Below are 19627 nucleotides of genomic sequence, written 5' to 3'. Positions count from 1 at the left end.
TAGCACGCTGTGGATATGGGTGTATGTGGTCTTCCTGTTTGAAGCAGCAGTAAGAAGTGCTGCTGAGCATGTTGCTGCTCTGCTCTGGTACTGCTATCATTCCTCCACCCTTATAACATGGCACAGCCTAGCAAAGGAAAGATTTTGCCCCAAATCGAGAAACCAAAGTTACAGCATTTCTGTGTTAAAATGTAAGTTTGTCCCCAGAGAACAAAAACCAGTCTCTGCGTACCCACTGTGTTAAATGATCATGAAAAAAGAGATGGAAATCTGCCATAAGCAACTTCTGCAAATCCCGATTAGTCATCACTGTTGCAACGAGACGAGTGGTTTCCATCCATTTCCAAATAGGAAAGTATCCACATTTCTTAAAACAAACAAAAACAAAACAGCCACCACAATCAGCACCTCTGGCAGTCCCAGCAGAGATGCTAAGGACTGAGTGGGACATGGAGACTGAGCTGTCACTTTGCTTGTAAGGGTGGTCCTCGGGGTTAGGAATGAAGTACATTACCCTGCAGTGTGAGGAGGCTTGCACAGCAGTTGCCCATGAAAAATTTCTCTGAACTCAGTCTACTGAACTCAAACACCAAAGAGAATTAATTATATGGGAAATAGATTTACCTGCTTTGGGTTCCCTGCGCAGTCTCTGCCAGCAATTGTATTGAAATGGTTGATCAGAGACCTATCCTAAACAAATGGCAGAAGAGGCAGCTTCCAAAGCCAATATTTTCAAGTGACCACTCAGTGCTCAATTTTTGGTGCTCAGTTTAAGTCAACTTTGGCCTCGTTTTCAGAGGAGCACTTTTAAAAATCAGGCACCATGTGACTCTAGCTGGGCCTCTAAAATAAGAAGCCATTTTGGAAAATGTAGGGTGTAGTACTTTCATTTTGTCTCTCCACCTCATTCATCTTATCCCTAAGGTCTTTCATGACTCAAAATAGATCGTAAGGTTTGAACAGCCATAAAAATTATTTCTTGTGAAAGATGTGGGCCAATTTTTTTAAAGTGGCCACTGATTTCTAGTGCTTCAGTTTTGAGTGCCCAACCCAAGTCAATTTGGACCTGATTTCAGAAATGCTGAACACTGAAACTGCATATGAAGCCAAAGGAAGCTGTAAGTCCTCAGCACTGCTGGAAAAACACATGCAAAATATCCTAATTTTTTCCCTTTTGATGTTTGCTGATTATAGAAGGAAGATTTTTCTCTCCTATTCTTCCGTAGTGTGTTCTAGTGAATTTTTGTGATGACAACTTAGCTTGTTTTCCTATTAATTCCTGTATCTCTAATTAGTTACTTTTGATTAATTACATGATCTCGACTTTTTTTTTTTAATTTCCTGTCTCGACAGGACCGTGGAGGGCACTATGGTCTGAACCACCCCTCTAAGAGTTAAAGATAAAGCTGCTTTGCATTAGCTGCGATGTGCTTGCCATTGCACAAACATTCCACTACTGAGTATGCTTCACAGCTCCCTGTGCATATCTTTGAATCATTCTGGCAAGGGAAATCACAGCCATAATCTTTTATTCAAACATAGTGCTCATTCTTCATTAGACGCTGAAGTGAAAAGTGCTTGAGAATATTGTATTTCACATTGTGAGGGATGTTTATCATTGTCCAGGCATGAGATAGTGCTTTGAACACGCAAAGGGCTACTGTTTGTAAATACTCAGCATTATTAAATATTGTGCAATGACCCCAGGCAGGTTTCACTATACTATACAGACCTTCCTACCCACTACCTTAATGAATAATAGCCTCATTGTTCTTGCAGAATCCACTTCCCTTTTCTCTGGAGTACTTCCCCACATTTGCTGAATATGTTCTCACAGCATGACTGTAATGCTTTTGTGTCGAACCCAGCATAATCTTTCTCATGCTTCACTCTTTCATCCTTTTCAGTTGTAAGGACGTTTCAATGCAAATGGCTTACAGATTATGATCAAGGTGAAATATGATGAATTATAGACCATACCATGACTGCTTATGGGCCTCTACAGGTTGTTAAAATGGGATGTATGGCTTGACTAGAAATATGTGATTGACTTACAGTCTTACCTAGTTTGAGAGATTCCATTTTTCTATGTGATACTTAAACTATGCCCCCTCCTGTCTTCTGCTTTGACCCGACCATTGCTTGCAGCATTCTGCCCTTGCTGATGTAAAATTCTCACTTTAGTGCAGTAAAAATGGTGGCTCTTAGCCTGCTATATTATACAGTCCATCGCCATAGTATCACCCATTCCCCCTAGTCCCAGGTGAACTCCCCAACATGTCCCAGTCCAGATCCTCAACATCTCCCTCTCTCGCCCTCTTCACTTCTCTGCCGTCTTTATTTCCTGGCAAATTCAGATTCTTCACGGGGGTGGGGGCGGAGAAAGCTAGTTAGCCTTACCTGCCCATCACTTGGTAACTCTGCCTCTTCTCACTCTCCTTTCCTCAGTGCTTTGCTCCTTTTATTCTCTCTGCTTATCAGAGTCCCTAGGGGAAAAGGTCTCCTTACTGCAGGGTAAGGACAGACGGAGGGCTGCTTGCTCCAGAGATGAAGAGGCTTTCAGCAGCAGGAACCTTTTAGGCTGCCATTGTGGTGCTACCATGACGCAGAGGGCATGCAGAAGTGTGTGCCTCCACTGTTCAATCTGCTTCTGCAGCTGCCCTCAAGGGTACAGGGAAGGAAGAGGATACTTCAAAGCCTCTTACCACCTGCAACCAAGGAGGTTGGACTTGCAGCAAAATGAGGGAGAGAGAAGATGGTTCTGGAAGGGGATCCTGGCAGCTTTCCCTGCCACCTGCTTCCTCCTTGCCAATGGCCCCTGCAGCTCTGCCCCATCTGCTGCACTCCATTCCTGCTCCATGTCAGTAACATGAAAGAAACTGATCTAAAACAGCTTTGCTCTTCCTATGGCTCCAATATGTAGCAGAGCAGCGAGGACAAATGACATTTTAACAAGGGACTCTTGCCAGCCTCGTGTGGCATGTCAGTTCTTTATAGCTGTCTGACATTCCAACAAAGTACTGGTGCTGCCCTAGGTGGTGATGAGATTCTCAGCACCATAAATGTCCAATCTCTCCAGCTATAAATCCCTGCTCTATGTGGTAACCATGCCAACAACTTTGAATCCCATTTTATAAGAACAATATTTCTGAGCTCTGCTGGGAACCCTGGAGCTCTGCAGCATTATGCAAAATGCCTGGAGTCTGAGTTGTGTGGGAAGCCCTGGCACTCTGCAGCATGGTACACGGCATGTAATGCTCTAGTTAAAGGTCTGTCAGCATCTCCATTTATAGTCTCATTTTTTCAAGGCGTTCATAATTCAGCCCCTAGATATTGTGACTGAATGAATCTCAGTGCACCAAGTCCTTAGTGACATATTAATGATTATTTCTTATTTGTATTGTGGTAGCTCCTAGAGGCCCCAATTAGGGACTGAGGCCCCATTGTGCTAGTCTGTGTAAACATGTTTAACAAAAAGACAGTTCCTGCCCAAATAGCTTGTGTGTTTTTAAATCAGTTATCTGTCCCTTCTTTGGCTATAATCAAACTATCCACATACTAGATAAAATCTTGACCGATTTTGGATTTTGCCACTGTCAGACTCGGAAAGGTCTTCGATTTTAAAGGAGTGATGTTTGACATCATGTGACATGCCATTTTGTAAATTCATGAGAAAAGATGTGTGGTGGGGCAGAAGCAGCCAGGGAGTTTGTGGAAACCTGCAGCTAATTAGGGCGAGGCTTGTTAGGAGGCAGCTACTGGGGCAGCACAGATATAAGGAGCTGCCCAGCAGAGCAGAGGGGAGTCTCTCCCTGAGAAGCAAGGGAAGAGGACTGGCTCCTAGGGATAGTACCTGAGCTAGAGCAGTGCTGGGCAGGCTCAAGGGAATGTGAGGTAACAGACCAGAGCTCACCAGCTAGGCTGCAGACCCCTGCCAGAGAAAGGGCCAAGAAGGTGCAAGGGCCAAGGGGAAGTGGTCCAGGGATGATAGGCAGACAAGGGGGGGGGGGAGGGCAGAGAGGCTGCTGTTAGAGGGTCCTTAGGTCAGGACCCAGAGTAGCGTGTGGGCCGGGGTGTCCCCTCCGCCTTCTCCCTTGCACTGCACCTGGCTGGGGAGGAGCATGGCCAATACAGACTGTAATTTGCCCCAGAAGTGAGGGGCTAAACTTTGGGTTGTGGTTGGCCCTCCTGGCAGGTGCAAGCCAAAGGAGTGCTGTGACCCCAGAAGAGGGGTGAGAAAGAAGTAGTGGGCACTGCTGAAGGGCAGCCTCCTGAAGAGGACACCGTCAAGTAGGGGAGCAACACAGGTCTGAACACAGCAGAGTAGAGCAGACAACGGGCAAGACACCCACTCCAGAGCTGGACTGAGCTAATTCCAGGAGGCACTGCGGTGGTGAGTCCTGCGCTGTTACACAATGCTTGGGATATTTTAGACTGAAGAATGGCTGTTACAGAGGGGAAGCAACTTTGTAAAAGACATTTCATGGGAGTGTTAGTTTTTGTTGCTAAATCTACATTCATATGACAGTCTAATACAGATTATCTGGTTTAGCAGTTAAATAAATGTACCTGTTTTAAAAATACATATTCATGTATGCTCCTCACATGTCTGAAACAGCTCCACGCGCCTGGAAAGTACAAGTTTCCAAAAGCGTAGGTACAATTTATGGGGCTGGTTAATTATTACTAGGGATAACCCAAGCTGCAAAGTTTGTCCCTGGATCCAGCTCTTTCCAAGTTTGGGCATTTGATCTGTGGTTTTGGTTTGGGCCCATCTTTTATTATTACCGATTAATGTAAGAATCAATAAGGATATCTCCAAAAAGTCTAATTACCCCTTTTTCAGAGCCTGATCCCACTCACAGAAAGCTCCTTTTGACATCAGTTGGACTTTTGCATGAGTAAGGATTGGACTGATAGTATTCATTCTCCTATGGTTTTAGAACTGATAACACTGCCTTCTCTTAAAAATATATGCTAAAAAGAAAAGAAAATTACATCACAAAAGAACTACACTAAAGAACACAGGATTTGCCAAGTCTTATTAGACCATTGGCCTCTCAAGACCAACGTCTTGGCACCAGCCATGATATGTGCATGGTTGATTCTTCAGAGGAAGACTGATCCTTCACCCCCTAATGCACCTGTCACGTGAGGTGTTCTGATGACGGGTCAGAAACGGCTCATGTCTCAGCCCATTTATTCAGTGTGAATCTGCTGCTTCCTTTGGGAGTACGGGGGAATCATCACAATGAACTTGCCTCCTTCCTGTTCACTTCCATATTTTGCAACAACATTGTGGATAATAGCGTGCAGCTGCCACACGTTGAGCAAGGACTACTAGACAAAATGACCTAATCACCCCAGATGTGTAGAACTATTTGCATTCCATAGAAGGGGGATATGAAACTTCTCCAAGGGGCACTGCTGCACAGAATTTTGCAAGTCCCACCCCTCTCTAATGGTCTAGAGTATTGTGGAACAGTGCTCCCATATCAGCTACATACCGTTGTAGTGGTTGTGAGACAGCGTGCTGGGATTGGACACTGGTCTGTGGCAGTGACAACCAGGGTGTAGTGTCCATGGCTGATCTTGTAGTCAGGCTCCTTCACAGTGCAGATCTGCCCCTGAAAAGACACACACGAGCGGTGGGTTGTCTAGTGTGAGGGAAACTAACCAACAAATGGGAGAAATAGGGTAACAGCATGAAGAGATGAAGTTGTTACTAACTGTGGTGCTGTTTATGTAAAAGGTGCCCACGATATTCCCCTCTGCGATGGCGTATGCAACTGTGCCATTGGGCCCTTCATCCCAACTCAGTGCCTTGATGCTGTTGAGGGTGGCCGAGCCCACATTGGGACAAGTCAAAATCCTTTTGACAATGTTATATCTTTAAACATAAGATTTTTATCACCCATATTTTATGCCTAATTACAGTTTGTTGTTACTGGCCATTAAATTTATCTAGTCCTTTTTAAAAACTAGCTACAATATTACAATTAACATTAAAGGTCGAGCCTAAACTCCTAGGAATTTGGAGTTAAGGCTAAAATTTAAGATTGACATAATAGACCAAATTGTACTCTTGGTTACAACAGTGCAAATACCACTGAAAACAATGGGATTATACTTGGCATGAATGGAAGCAGAATTCACCACCTCCCTATAACTCATATGGATGAGCTTTTTCCATTCTTGTTGGTAAAGCCTGGATGTCACCTTACATTTTTAGGGAGGCAGTGTGTCTAGTAGCTCTGTCACTCACCTTCTGAGACACCTTGGACACTTTTCAACTTTGTGTGTCTCAGTGTATGTCTACACTTGGAACTCACTCTGGCATAGTTCCATCTCTCCAGGCTGTGAAAAATCACACCCCGGAGAGATGGAGCTATGCCAGCCTAATTGCTGGTGTAGACGGTGCTGGGTGAATGGAAGAATTCTTCCATTGACCTAGCTGCTGTCTCTTGGGGAAGTGGATTAACTTTGCTGACAGGCAAACTCCTCCTGTCACTGTAGTTACTGTCTATACTGAAGTGCTACAGCAGCGGAGCTATTTAAGTGAATAGAAGAAGAAGATTGTATCCACTTACTATAGGAAATGCAGCCCCAACAGAATACTAAGAACTGTACGGTATCTATATTTGAAAGTGATAAATGGGCATATTTGGGGAGTTGGTAGGGAATAAGCACACACCTTTTTAATGACACTGCAATGAATGAGATTGAGCTTTTTGGAAGCATGAAGTGGGATAACAATCCACTGCTGGTCTGCCCTGACTACAATGAGTTTCAGGGATAGACAAGACATATATTTGGGTTGATATTTATTTATTTTAATTTTTATTTCTGCAAATGAACAATGTGGTAGCTAACATTTCTGCAGGCTCTGCCAGCATTTGCAGCACTTCTGTAATATTGCCCATTAGAAGTATTTTTATGTACACCATTTACTTTGTCAATTTGGTAAATATCTAATACTGTAAAATAAAATATATACTAAAATATAAATTAGTGCCATCATTTAAGCAGCATAATGTTACTGGCATATTCCCATTATGGGAGGATCATAATAGCTGGTATGCAGCATTTACAGTGACCACCAGTTTCAGTGAAGGCGGGGGGGGGGGAGTATGTGAAAAATACAAAGCTTATATTGAAGGGAGAACTCTGTGTTCTGTTTCTCATACACAATACCAATAATGCTCAGGTAAAATCATGCATTGGAGAAAATACCACAAAGAAACATTCTACACTCAGCAAAATTGTACATAGGAGAAAAATTACACACATTTGTAAGGCAACGTATGATGTGTTGTATGATTGCTGCTGGCATACAGTTAACACTGTTGTATGACCTTGTGAGGTATTAGCCACCAGCTGAGGGGGGCCTGGACATTGGCTAGTGGGGATTCTCTGGAGTGGTCAGTGGATTTCATGGCAGCCAGGTCCTTCCTTTCAAGAGGTTAGTAACAGCTGCTTTCAGTGCTATAGCTATAGTGTGTATGCATGGCAGCAGGCCAGCCCCAGCACCGCCTCCTTTCCTCAACTGCTCTGCACTACCCCCTCCCTCTCTCCCACCTCCACCTTTGCAGCAGTAAAATGCAGCATTCGTAGTGCGCATGCGTTTGCCCCAGTTGCGTCCTGGGGTGGTTATTTATAGTAAGTGACGTCACCTAGAAATAGACCGCGGGGGAGCAGCGCCTCCTCCCCTCCCCTGCGGTCTGCTCAACTCCGCCCCCTTCTTGCTCTCACAGAGCGCAGGCGCAAGCGGCGGCAACCTTGCGCGAGGCACAGAACGGGGAGAGAGAGGCGCGACTCGCGAGCTCTACACGCTGGTGAGAGAACAGAGCGAGCGCGCGATCTTCACTCCGCCACAGGCGCTGAGGTACCCATCAACCACTGCCCCGCGAGCGCCACGCGCCAACGGCTGCCGGAAAGCCCGACGGTCACTGAGCGCAAGGCGCCAACGGCCGCGGAGCGAGCGCGTTCGCGCGCTAGGTGACCCGTGAAGCGCGAACTCTCCGCTTAGTCCCCGCGCGAGAGGGGTGCCGCTGAGTGCCCAGCCCGGCAGTCACTACGGAAGCGGCCATGGGGGACCGAGAACAGCTGCTGCAGCGAGCCCGCCTGGCCGAGCAGGCGGAAAGATACGACGACATGGCCTCAGCCATGAAGGCGGTGAGTGGGGAGCAAGGTGTTGGCTGCGGGTCCGACGCGGAAGGAAAGCGGGAAGCTGGGCAAAGGCGGAGCTGGGCCCCGGGATGGGGGTGGGGGGATGCAGCTGGCCTTTGGGTCCCACCTGAGGGAGGCAGGGCGCAGTGGAGTCCCGTACCACGGCCCACTCGCTGCTGTGTCTCCTCAAGAATCATGGGTGGCGCCTTGTGACTCGGCGCGGGGAGCCTGGGCGCTATTTCGGCGGAGCTGGGAGTGGAGGGGGATGGTCCGTTTCCAGCGGCCGGCGCCAGATTCCCCAGCGCTGCAGCGGGGTGTCCAGCCCTTCCGCTCTCCGGCAGCAGTGTGAGCCCCCGCCCCGGTACGCTCTTGACATTCCCTCACAGAGGGCGTGTGCTCGGGTGCCTCCTCTTTCTTTCTCCGCGGCGCGTGTCCGGGGCAAGCGGATGGCATCATGCTTTTGTCCTGCATTTGCCGGGGGGAACTTCCTCTTCCCCATCGATCCTGCCCCGCCCCTGTCTGACGCCGGCCCGGGGCCCCCCTGTCCTCCGGGGTGGGCCGTAGATGCTGCGTTTGACCTTGGAGTGTTGATTTAGCGCCTCCAGGTAACCTGGGACCAGTCCTAAAGTGGTAGGCATGGGCTGATGGTGCTGTATGTATGGCCTGGTCAGTCTGTGTGCTTAGAGGTGGGTCTGGAGAAGCCTAACATGGCAAGAGGACCCTTTCCTTTCTAGATGTTTCTGTGGCATCAAGAAGGCATACCTGGAGGAGGCCTTACCCACCAACCTGGGGAGCTTTCATTCAAAGATCGTGTAATAGCTGCATCCAGAAACCTAAACACTCACAGCACAAGATCCTTCAAGGCATGCCTTTCTTTTTCTCGAGGCAGTAGAAGAATTTGCTTGCTATATTGCCTACAATCTGTACATCGTTTTGAATACTTAAATGCATTCAAATAGTATTTAAAGGTAGATTAAACCAGCCCCTTTAAAAGGAAGCATTTAACAGTAACTTGTACTGAACACCTAATAAATTAGCAAACCAAACTTCTTATGTCTAAACTATATGTGAGATCCGGTCTTCCAGAACATGTCTGCTCTACTTAATTCTTATTTATGATCACATTAGTTTGTATTGTCTTAGCACCCAGATGCCCAGCTAATTCATAGCCCTGTTGTGCAGTAGTGCTGTCTAAATAGACAGTCCCTGCCCCAAAGAACTGGGCTTCATGTGGAGTTCATATTATAAAAAAATCCATCCATCCATGATCCAAAATGTTATAATACATCAGACTCTCAGTTTATATCACATGCCTTTAAAATAAAAATTCATCCAAGAACCTCTCATTCTGTTTGGTACTGATTTTTCTGGTCTGCTTTGTATGTAATCTCGTACAGCACAACCTCTTATGGCTAATAGAATTCTTACACAAAAGTGCATTTGGATATGTCTGTAACAGAGCTATTATGTTTGCAGTGAGAAAATATATTAATGGCACTACTAGATTTGCTAATTGAAGTGGGAATGACTCTACCTTTAGAAATACCTTTCATTGCTTATTCTAAAAAAATACTTACTTGTCCAAGCCTATGTACAGGTTTTAGTGAAGTCTATTGGTGACCCAGGAAATACTTGGTAAAATTGAAATAAATTTAATGCAGCTGAAATATTTTTACTATTCAAAATTTCCTATTCAAATATTGGAATGCATGAAATCAGAAAACAAAAGCAGAGTGGAGCTACCGTCTTACAGGAAATGCTGCAGAGAATTAGTGTTTGTCTAATAGACCATTTTAAATTTTAAAATATTTTGCTATTTTTTTTATCATTCCATCCTTCAAAATCATTTGTCTTTGCTTTCCATATTTCCTTTACCCTCCAATAATGCATTTGACAATGCAGTTCCTCTAGGGCTCTAACTTCAATATTTGTCTCAATGCATTGAATTTAGACAAAGGTGCTAATTGCTTCTTTAATATATACCTCACATAAACAATTATAAACATAGCTAAAATGGAAGTTAAAATGTTTCCACTTTGTTACAAATGATGAAAACTGTAGTTATTCTTTGAATACAAAAATAGTTAACTCCAGTTTCTCCAAGTATCTTTTGAGTACAATGTTGGTTAGCTGGATACTTTTTTTGCAGGTTTTCATTCTAAAACATGATGCAACTTCTAGAACATCCTTGTACATTTTGGGCAGGTTTTGGGGAAAGAGTGGGAGCTTAGATTTTTATATGAAAGGCAATGTGTTACGTGGGCTCTTACAATTACACACAACTGTTTCCTCTAATTTCAGTACATGTAACCTAAACAAAAAGCTTTTATCATTTAAAGTAGCCCTACCCCTGTAAAAACATTAACTAATTTACAGAGGGAAATATTTGCTATCTGACAATTACACACACAGATATAAACTGACGTGAATAGTCTTAAACTAAGACATTTCTTGATATGAGGATGCAAAAAAACTTGTGTATAGTGGGAGAAATACATCCCATGCTTTCTAATAGACTACAGAGTTTAACAGTATGTTTTCAAGTTAATGTAGTTTTGTAAAAAGCTAGCTAATGTAGAAATTCTAATGTTTTAAACCTTATAGGAAATACTATATATTTGTTAAAGTAATAGTACAATCATTAACTGCTGTTGAGTTTTTCTTCTTGGCTGAATGCCAGCTCTTTCCCACCTACCATGATGAGTAGCAGGAGAGGAAGATAAGACTGCAGTGTGACATAGACAGTGAGTTTGGTTTTCTTTCAGAACCTTAACGTTCCCTCCATGAGAAATACAGTTAAATGTACCTCTGTAAAATGGTGTTTTGCCAAAGGGTGTGGTACATTCATTTAAGTAAACCCTTCTCTAGGGCTCCAGCAAACTAACATTACTACTTGTGCTGGACTTCCATATTGATGTTTTTAATTATTATACAGAGAACAGGAACAGGCCAAAGCTGTGAAAAAAACAGGTATACTAAAAGCATATTTTTATTTACTTTAAATATGGCACTTCACATGTCTGTGATGTTTGAACAATTATATGAAGAAGCAATATTGCATTAAATGCTGCTTTGTTCAAATGAATTTCAGAAATGGTATGAAATACTGACTAATAGCAAAAAGGAGTTAAGCTATTCTGCTGTATTACACCATGAGCTGTAGAACTCAAAATATATGAATTCCTATGCATTTTGCTCAAGATTTTGATTAGTCTGTATTGCTATTTAATGTAGCAACATAGTGACCATATCTTATAATAACTTATTCATTTCAAATTAGTGTAAGTAGAACTGAATTATTAATTTGAGAGGAAGTAATCTTAAGTAATACTTGTGTGATATGTGGAATACTGAACTCCTTGCCAAGGCTCACTGCAGATGGAAAGAAAATATATAACATTAATGAATATGGTATGCACACCATTTTCAGTTATATTATTTTTATTTCTTTATATATATAATAGGGCTGTAACTTAATTTGTAGGGAGCTTTTGAAATTTCCTTTTTCATATAAGGTGTGAAAGAATTTTGACAGACTTGCACTTTCAGTATTACATCGTCTGGCTCTTTTCTCTTTCCAGTGATTGTCCGTTTTTGGTAGTACTGTGTATGTGGAAAAGCAGGGATGCTTTTGATCTAAGTGCTACCCCTGCCTGCTGCAAGACTATCTAGTGGTTTGTGCTGGTTTGATACTAAGGGTATGTTTTCAATACAGAGTTAACTCGTGAGATTGGCTTCCAAGTTAGCCTTGCCCAGGTGTGAGCAGCCACACCGCAAAGCCATACCCAGGTTACTGTGTTCTCTCTGATGATGCTGTCACCTGTGTTTCTCTAGGACTTTGGGGGTCATATCTTGAGTGCCTAGTTGGTAAGACCTGGGAGGAAGGGAGTCAAATTGTAGAAAGACATTAGAGAACTGTCAGTACTCATGATTTAGTCGATGTAACTACTGCACAATATGGCAGGCAGTTACCAGCCTGAGTTAAATCGGCACCTGTACTTTAATCTACGCTCCCAGACAGGCCAGCTAGCCTGAGTTGAAAGCACAGGTAGACTCAAGTGAGTGGATTTTCTGTGTGGAAGTAGGCTTGGCAAGGTGGTCAGTTGAATAGTCGGGTTACTTGACCACCTATTATTTGACTGTCAAATATTCAGCAAGAATGTCCTGATATAGGTGCCAGCCTATCTTTTTGATTGCATCACGGTGCCATTCTTTTTTTCTTTGGGGGGAGTGTGTTAGAATTTTATTGTTTTGCATTTTTCTGAGTTAAAATAACTCCGTTAAATAACCTGTTTTTTGTAAATGAGGTATAACTATCTATCTGAGGCTAATCTTATTGGGGACCGTAAAGTCTTATTCCTTTTGTTACAGTTGATCCTGTTCTAATAAATTAGTGCTTGAAAATATTTGACCAATTTTGATATCTGACCAAGCTTGACTGGGCAATTGACCAGTTAATTTTGGATTGGTCAAATTTCCAATCTTATGTGGATGGGAGGAGGGTCAAGGGCACACCTGAATAAGAACCTGAGCTAACTGCATGAAGACACACGGTCAGTGGTTCCTTTTCATATTCCTAGCACTGCTGTGGCTTGTACCATGGTAATGTGAGAGCATGCTTTCAGTTGACCATCAGGTAATAGGTAAAGTTTACCAACTGCAAAGCCCAAGAGCCCTCCACCTCCTGGAAGAGATGGCTATGGGCATAGGGTAAGAGAAGCTGCCTTCTGTCCTTCAGTTCAGTGTTTTTCAACCATATGTGGGAGATGGTGAGGTTGAGAAGCTGTCTGCATTGCCATGGACCTCTTTATTACATCAAAATTTGTGTCATTGATCACCAACAAAAATTTATTCCTGCAATGGGTAAAGCAGGAGGTGACACCTTGACAGCCACCTTCTCCCACAGTATACCCTAATACGGTTGGCCACTGAAGAAACTTAAATGTGCAGGCCTGCAACACTCTGCTTCTCTCACTGAAGCAAACTACAGGAGTAATGTGATTTGGAACCTTGAGACTCCTGTTAGATACCTGCAACTCTGGATGGGTGGGTAACCTTCTAAATGAATAGACAGCAGAGTGAGTGAACAATAAAATAGTGCAAAAAACCCCTTCCAAAAACACAAATGAGAAAACTGGGCAGGAAAAAGAAAATTGACAGAAAAAAGTGATATTCTGGGACATAGGGGAAAGGCTACATTACAAAGGAGGGGTACCCATCAGTCGATCACGGGAAGGCAGGGAGTGCTTCTTCAGAAAGTGTAGAGCAGTGTTTCTCAGGGAATGCTTCGGAGACCAGTGCCAGTCCCTGAGATTTTCCCTTACATAGTTTAGGAAGGCAGCAAGCTGGTCCCTGGAATCAAAAAGATTGAGAAACACTGTAGAGAACTCCTGCCATGAGCAGTACAAGAACAGTGCTGAAATAACTCAGTACATTGAATAGCCTCCTCCTAGCGTGAGCTACTGCTGAGTTGCAGATCTTGAGTCCCTTTTCCTCAGTTGTAGACAACTGACAGGCCAAAAAGCTGAGGTTGCAGTGAAGTTTTACTCCACCCAGGCAGCCCTGATAAAAAAAACAACAACAGGTTTTTCCAAAACTCTGTTGAGATTTAACAGTGTATGGTCACTAATTCTACACTGAGTTGAAGGCACTGTATGTACCACATACTGTATTGTAGTCACCATTGTGTACAGAGGTCAATGTGCCAACGCCTATTTTGAAGATAATCATGTCGATGTCAGTTTCTGCATGAAACGAATCTGATTATAATCCTGTGGTGAAGAGGTGTGGGAGGCGGGGGGGCATGGAACACATAGATTTGGGAATGGTGTGGGTTTGTTGTTTTTCACTTGTATGTATTCCTCATCTAAAACATTTTCAGAATATAATTCCAGGTTGAAGATTCATGGTGATGCGTAGATAGCTTCAGCATACAGCCTGCAAGATTCCATACCTCTCATGTCTGGCAAAGGCAAATGGGAAGTGGTGTTGGGACCACTACTGGGTGAGGTAGTTAAAGGTACCCTGTTTAAAAAAGAAAAAGAAACTTATTTTTTGTACTTTTTTAGTTTCTTTGATGTATAAAGACAGCCTGAAAGCTCTCATTCTCTCTCTCACACTGCAGGTTTCAGATGTATTCTGGAAGTTCTCTCCTCCCTTAATTAAAGGAATGGGTGCTGAATCCTTGATAATGATCTCTAACCACAATATTTGAGAAAAAAACAGGTGGTGTTAACAGTTTTGAACTAAGAATAAAAATAACTGAGTTAATCAGGTTTCATTTCCTTGATACTTGCAATCTTAAAATCCTATTTCTTGTTCCACCATCTGTAGTCTTCCTAGGGCAGAAAACTTCTAACATTTTAAAAAGAAAAAAGGATCAGAATGAATCTTCTATTAACAAAAACACCTTCCCTTTCAGGCTACCTTAATAAATCATAAAGCAGCAAAAAAGGACCCACAATGATTTTTAGGTTTTTATCACCTTTTTAATATCTTTTCTACAAGAAATCAAGGTATTTGCTTCCTTCAACTTGAATGCTGATTATCCTTCATGACCCTGGCTTTGCACTCACTGTGGGAATTTCGTGTTTTGCCACATGACTTCCCCAGTATGGATTTGCAAAGGGACTGTATCTATAAAACAGCTGTGTGGAAAGCAAGCCCTATTTGTCATACTATTGTTGGGATGTTGAAGTTACCGAGGTGTTCTTAAATTTCCTTTAACAGGAAAAAAAATCTTGAAATGTATGTATGGCAGAACAAAATCTTCTGATTTCTTCTGAAACCCCTCACTTAATGTAGCATTGGAGTATGATACAAAGACACTGCTGGTCTCCTTGCTTAGTGGCATTACAGTGATGGATATGAATTGGATGTCCATACTGCTGCTTCTATATCTTTCAACAGCCTCTGTTCCAGTTGACCTGCTTGCAGAAATGACTTAAGAGATCTCCAGAGAGTGGTGTTGAGGAAATTGCTTATTTGCCTTGAGATTGCTGCTTATGTGGTATACCACTAAATTCTGTTCTGTCAGTTCCTCCTGGTCAGTACATAATAAGCCACTAGGAGAAATATTAAGACAGTTTGAGCTATGTAGCCATGTGTGCTGGTGATACCCAGTTCAATCTTTTAATCAAATCCATTAGGTGCCTATCTGTGAGAAGATCCTGGATAATGGTTTCTTTCTCACTGGTGCCTCTGGTGAGGAAGGTACAACCTTCCTCTTGTGTAATACATGCTCCATTTAGCCTCATGCTTGTGACTTGTTTGTGCTCCTAAACACCTTTTTGGAGCTTCAGGTGATACAGAATCTAGTGGCTCACTAACTGGTGCTTCTTGTGTGGAGCATCTTAGACCTCTGTTCTGGAAGTTGCACAGCCTACTATTTTTCTTGTAGGTATAATAAATTGTGTTCATTTTGAGCTATAAAAGCATGTGTGGTTTGGATCCTGGCTGTTGTGTAGACTGATGCTTTATGTGAAAATTAAGATCCACTAAAAGACTTAAGTCAGTTTTAAAGATTGTTAGTTGCCAGGGGTTTGGAGGAAAGTGTTCTCAGTTGAGGTCTTTTGATGCTACGAGCTTTCCTGTGTTGGTCTGATCATCAGTTTGACTTTTTCACCAGTCCCCTAAGTATTCTAGTTACTCACCCTTTTGCTTATTGGAGGGTATGTACATAACTTGAGTTTCTGTTATGATTGGAGAGGGAGAGTTCTTCAGTTATTTTTGTCACATGGCTTTGTAATTAATATGTACTAATTTGCTGTCCAGTATCCATGTGTTATAATGCACTTTTATTTTCAACTTTCACATTTTTTAAATTTCCATTACGCACACAGTTGTGGGAAATTAGGGATGCTTAAGTTTGAAGTGGAAATAAAGGCCTTGGAAAGTGGAGAGAAACTAAGCGGGAGGGAGAGATAAAGGCAGGAGCATGAGAAGCATGGGCATGGAAAGAAGTTGGACTGCTGATGGGTTACATTAGCTTTAAGAAATATGCTATAGATACAATGAACTGAGGCTAAAGATGGTGTATAGTTTCTCTAAATAGCAAGCACAACACATAGTTTTGCTTTGGTTATCATTCAAATTGTCTGTTTAAATGAAGATGTCATTGAAGAGATCTGTAGTTGGGTCTTGAGAACCTAGCTTTCCCTAGGTTGCCGTGGAAAATGCTGCTCCCTGTCATACTCTTAAATTTTGAGTCACAGAGCTGTGTGGAGGAATGGGTAGCAAGCACATACTAAAGAAGTTAGTTACTATCTCTACAGAGATTCTAATGGCAATAATGGTTGCATCACATTTAGAATTCTGATTTTTCATTAAGATGAACTGTTTTATATCTGAAAAGCTAGACACCATTCTTGAATAGTTTATGGGTTACTGCGGTACTCTAGAAATAGAAGTTATCCTCTTCAATTTGGCGAGGAGAAATTTAATTTCTGATTTCGTTATTTGTAGCATGCCTGTATATTGCTGTGTAAATATTTAAATTTCTTTTAATAGTTATGATATCATGTTGGCTTCATGTCATTGGCAATGGGAAGCAACAATTTGCTTTGCCACGTTAGGTTTTTTCCACAGTTGTCGCCAATTTTTAATATGGTGTTGCTAATGAGATATGCTTAGTATTGTAGACTCAGATAAGTCAAAGTATTTGCATTCACCAAGAACCACCCCCCAGTTTAAAACCTCCAATTGTTTGCTAAAATAGAACTGATCCTAATCTATAGTCTAGAAACTTTCTTCACAAACTGTTGTAGAGTGCAGTGAATCAAATGTATTATAAATATGCGATATTTAAAAATATTACTGAAGCTTCATGAGTCAGTAACAATTCATTGTGTAATTATTGCAGTATGTGTTTTTAATTTACTCCCAAGGAATATTCCTCTGTTTTTTGAACTTTCCAATTTACTCCATTTTATATAATTTCTTCCCTTACCCAGCTTTGAAATCCTGGGTTGCAACCACCATTTTAGCTGAAAACAGGACAAATTTTAATCAGATTGTGCGAATTACAATCCCGAAGGTGCAGTGAAGGAGGTGTTGTGGATCAGTACAACCCAGTTCTCCTCCAGTGGCTGAGCATACGGTTTCTTCAGCATGCACCTTGGACCCCACAGCAGGGTTGAATATGGAGAGGAACTGCATTTTCTGGCACTGCCCTGTACTTCCACTAGGCTGTTGGGCAGTATAACACATTTGAATTCAATAGGAAAAGCCTGTAGTGTATTTGCCTTTTTGGAAAGACTTTCCAAATCAGTTGTCTTCCTCTTGAATACGTCTTCATCTTGCCAGTTAGATGCACGCTGTTCAGTGGCTGTTCTTAAGACTCCTTGATGAGACTTAAAAGTGTAGTATAAATGTTTACAAATACCTTAGGGAGATGGTATGGTAAAGTTTTAAAGTGAAATGTGAATTTTTTAAAGGAATTGAGTTGCACTCAGGTCTTCAATTTTGGTTAATGTGAACAAGAACGCCATCATGTCTAGAAGGAATTTTTTCCTCTTGCAGTTTCTAAATCAGTCATACTGAATGATTGCATTTTCTTCTTCCTCAAAGCCAACCTATTTTAAGTTGATCTTTCTATGTATATTTGCAGGTGACTGAGCTGAATGAGCCCCTCTCCAATGAAGATAGAAACCTGCTGTCTGTAGCCTACAAGAATGTTGTTGGGGCTAGACGATCTTCCTGGCGAGTCATCAGCAGCATAGAGCAGAAAACTATGGCGGATGGGAATGAGAAGAAGCTGGAAAAAGTTAAAGCATACAGGGAGAAGATAGAAAAGGAGCTGGAGACAGTCTGCAATGATGTTTTGGCCCTCTTAGATAAGTTCTTGATCAAGAACTGCAATGACTTCCAGTATGAGAGCAAGGTCTTTTATCTGAAAATGAAAGGAGATTACTACCGCTATTTGGCAGAAGTTGCTGCTGGTGAGAAGAAGAACAGTGTTGTGGAAGCTTCAGAGGCTGCCTATAAAGAGGCTTTTGAAATCAGCAAAGAGCACATGCAGCCCACTCACCCAATAAGGCTTGGGTTGGCACTCAACTTCTCAGTGTTCTACTATGAAATCCAGAATGCACCTGAGCAGGCCTGCCTTTTAGCCAAACAAGCCTTTGATGATGCCATAGCTGAGCTGGACACACTAAATGAGGATTCCTACAAGGACTCCACACTTATCATGCAGTTACTTCGAGACAACCTCACTCTCTGGACAAGTGACCAGCAGGATGAGGAAGCAGGAGAGGGCAATAACTAAAGAGCTTTCGTCCCAGCCCTTCATCATCTCCACCATCCCCATTATCACCATCCCACAATATTTCCTTGCCACAGTTTCACTAAATATCTAGTGCTAAGCATATCTTTATTGTCAGCACAGCTGTTCAGATCTGCAGTCCACTTTATCAGGAGGCAGTTCTGGATAAGTATTCATGAGCATTGCTGGATTGATTGATTGATCTGCTCTGTTTATCATAGTTGCACTTGAATGGTGCAAAAAGATGCATATTAAAGAGGCATTTTAGTTTGCCTATTGATTATCAAACATGGGCAAGAATAATGGAAAGTGAATTAATCAAAAGTCTAATCTTAAATTTTCCATTCAAAATGAGCTGATAGTGTTTTGTTGAGCAGTACATCTTGTGCATGCAAAGCAAATTAGCCACCCTGAAAACTTTTTCAACCAATGAAAACAGTTAAAAAGCTGATGTGAAGTGACAACTTAATTCTATTTATCAGTTTACAAACTGTTCAGAATGTGAGGTTTTGGTAGCAACTTGCTTTTTGCCTCTCTAACTTATGATGTGCACAGACTTTCATTTAATGCAATGCATCTACTTAAAAGTTTTGATACTTGTAACCTTCTTTGCAGTTGTTTTGAAAAATCATGAATTTATTTTTTGTAAACTCTTTGGCTGTTTAGTTGTCTGTGTATTCTGACAGCACCATGTCAGTGTTAGCCCATGTTAAGATGGATGACTCTCTGAGATGCCAGACTTCTAAATTCAATGTTTTGGAATTAAATGAATAAAATAAAATGCTGCTTCGGAAATATTATCTCAACATGAGCTGTCCTGTCATCTTTTTATAAGAATGGAGATTTATAGAGGTGTCCAGCCTGCAAATGCAGTCCTAAATACATTGAAGAAAATGTAGCAATCCAAACTAAATAGGTAACATTGCTCACCTATATCCCAGTGGGGCTGCCAATTGCATAATTAGTGCAGTAACTTGCTAGTTCAACTGTAATTCAAGCTTGCCGGTCAATGTTTACAAGATTCTAAAGAGTATTGCTTGTTGACATACTAATTAGGTAAGAAAAGACTTGTATGTACTGCTTCTGTCCATGCTGACTTTTACATTTTTTTCCTTAGAAATTACAGCCGAGTTGCTTATACCAATTAATGAATTTTGAATTAAATTTCTTTAACAGAAACCATAGCATTATCTTAGA

The 19627-nt window shown here is 42.0% G+C and overlaps 1 protein-coding gene and 1 long non-coding RNA gene across 5 annotated transcripts in view; one reads left to right on the top strand and one right to left on the bottom strand.

The window, feature by feature from the left end:
• LOC115660797 overlaps positions 1 to 14295 on the bottom strand; it is a 31455-nt gene extending 17160 nt beyond the window's left edge. For 3 of the 4 annotated variants that reach the window (XR_004002938.1, XR_004002937.1, XR_004002939.1), the window contains exons 1-2: positions 8297 to 14295; positions 5508 to 5627 (exon numbers count right to left, since the gene is read on the bottom strand). This is a non-coding gene — a long non-coding RNA (uncharacterized LOC115660797). Of the gene's footprint in view, positions 1 to 153; positions 2487 to 5507; positions 5628 to 8296 lie in introns of those variants that run through there. The other variant, XR_004002940.1, reaches the window with a different exon arrangement.
• Positions 7755 to 19236, top strand: YWHAH (tyrosine 3-monooxygenase/tryptophan 5-monooxygenase activation protein eta). The gene is made up of 2 exons (XM_030582502.1): positions 7755 to 8175; positions 17777 to 19236. Exons 1-2 carry the CDS (start codon positions 8089 to 8091, stop codon positions 18431 to 18433), a joined length of 744 nt encoding a protein of 247 aa, XP_030438362.1. The 5' UTR covers positions 7755 to 8088; the 3' UTR covers positions 18434 to 19236.
• Positions 19237 to 19627: the final 391 nt, after the last annotated feature.

The sequence above is a fragment of the Gopherus evgoodei genome, chromosome 13 (assembly GCF_007399415.2).
Source record: "Gopherus evgoodei ecotype Sinaloan lineage chromosome 13, rGopEvg1_v1.p, whole genome shotgun sequence".
In the NCBI taxonomy this organism is placed as follows: Eukaryota; Metazoa; Chordata; order Testudines; family Testudinidae; genus Gopherus; species Gopherus evgoodei.
Note: the sequence above shows the minus strand (reverse complement) of the source record. Positions and strands in the feature narration are given on the sequence as shown.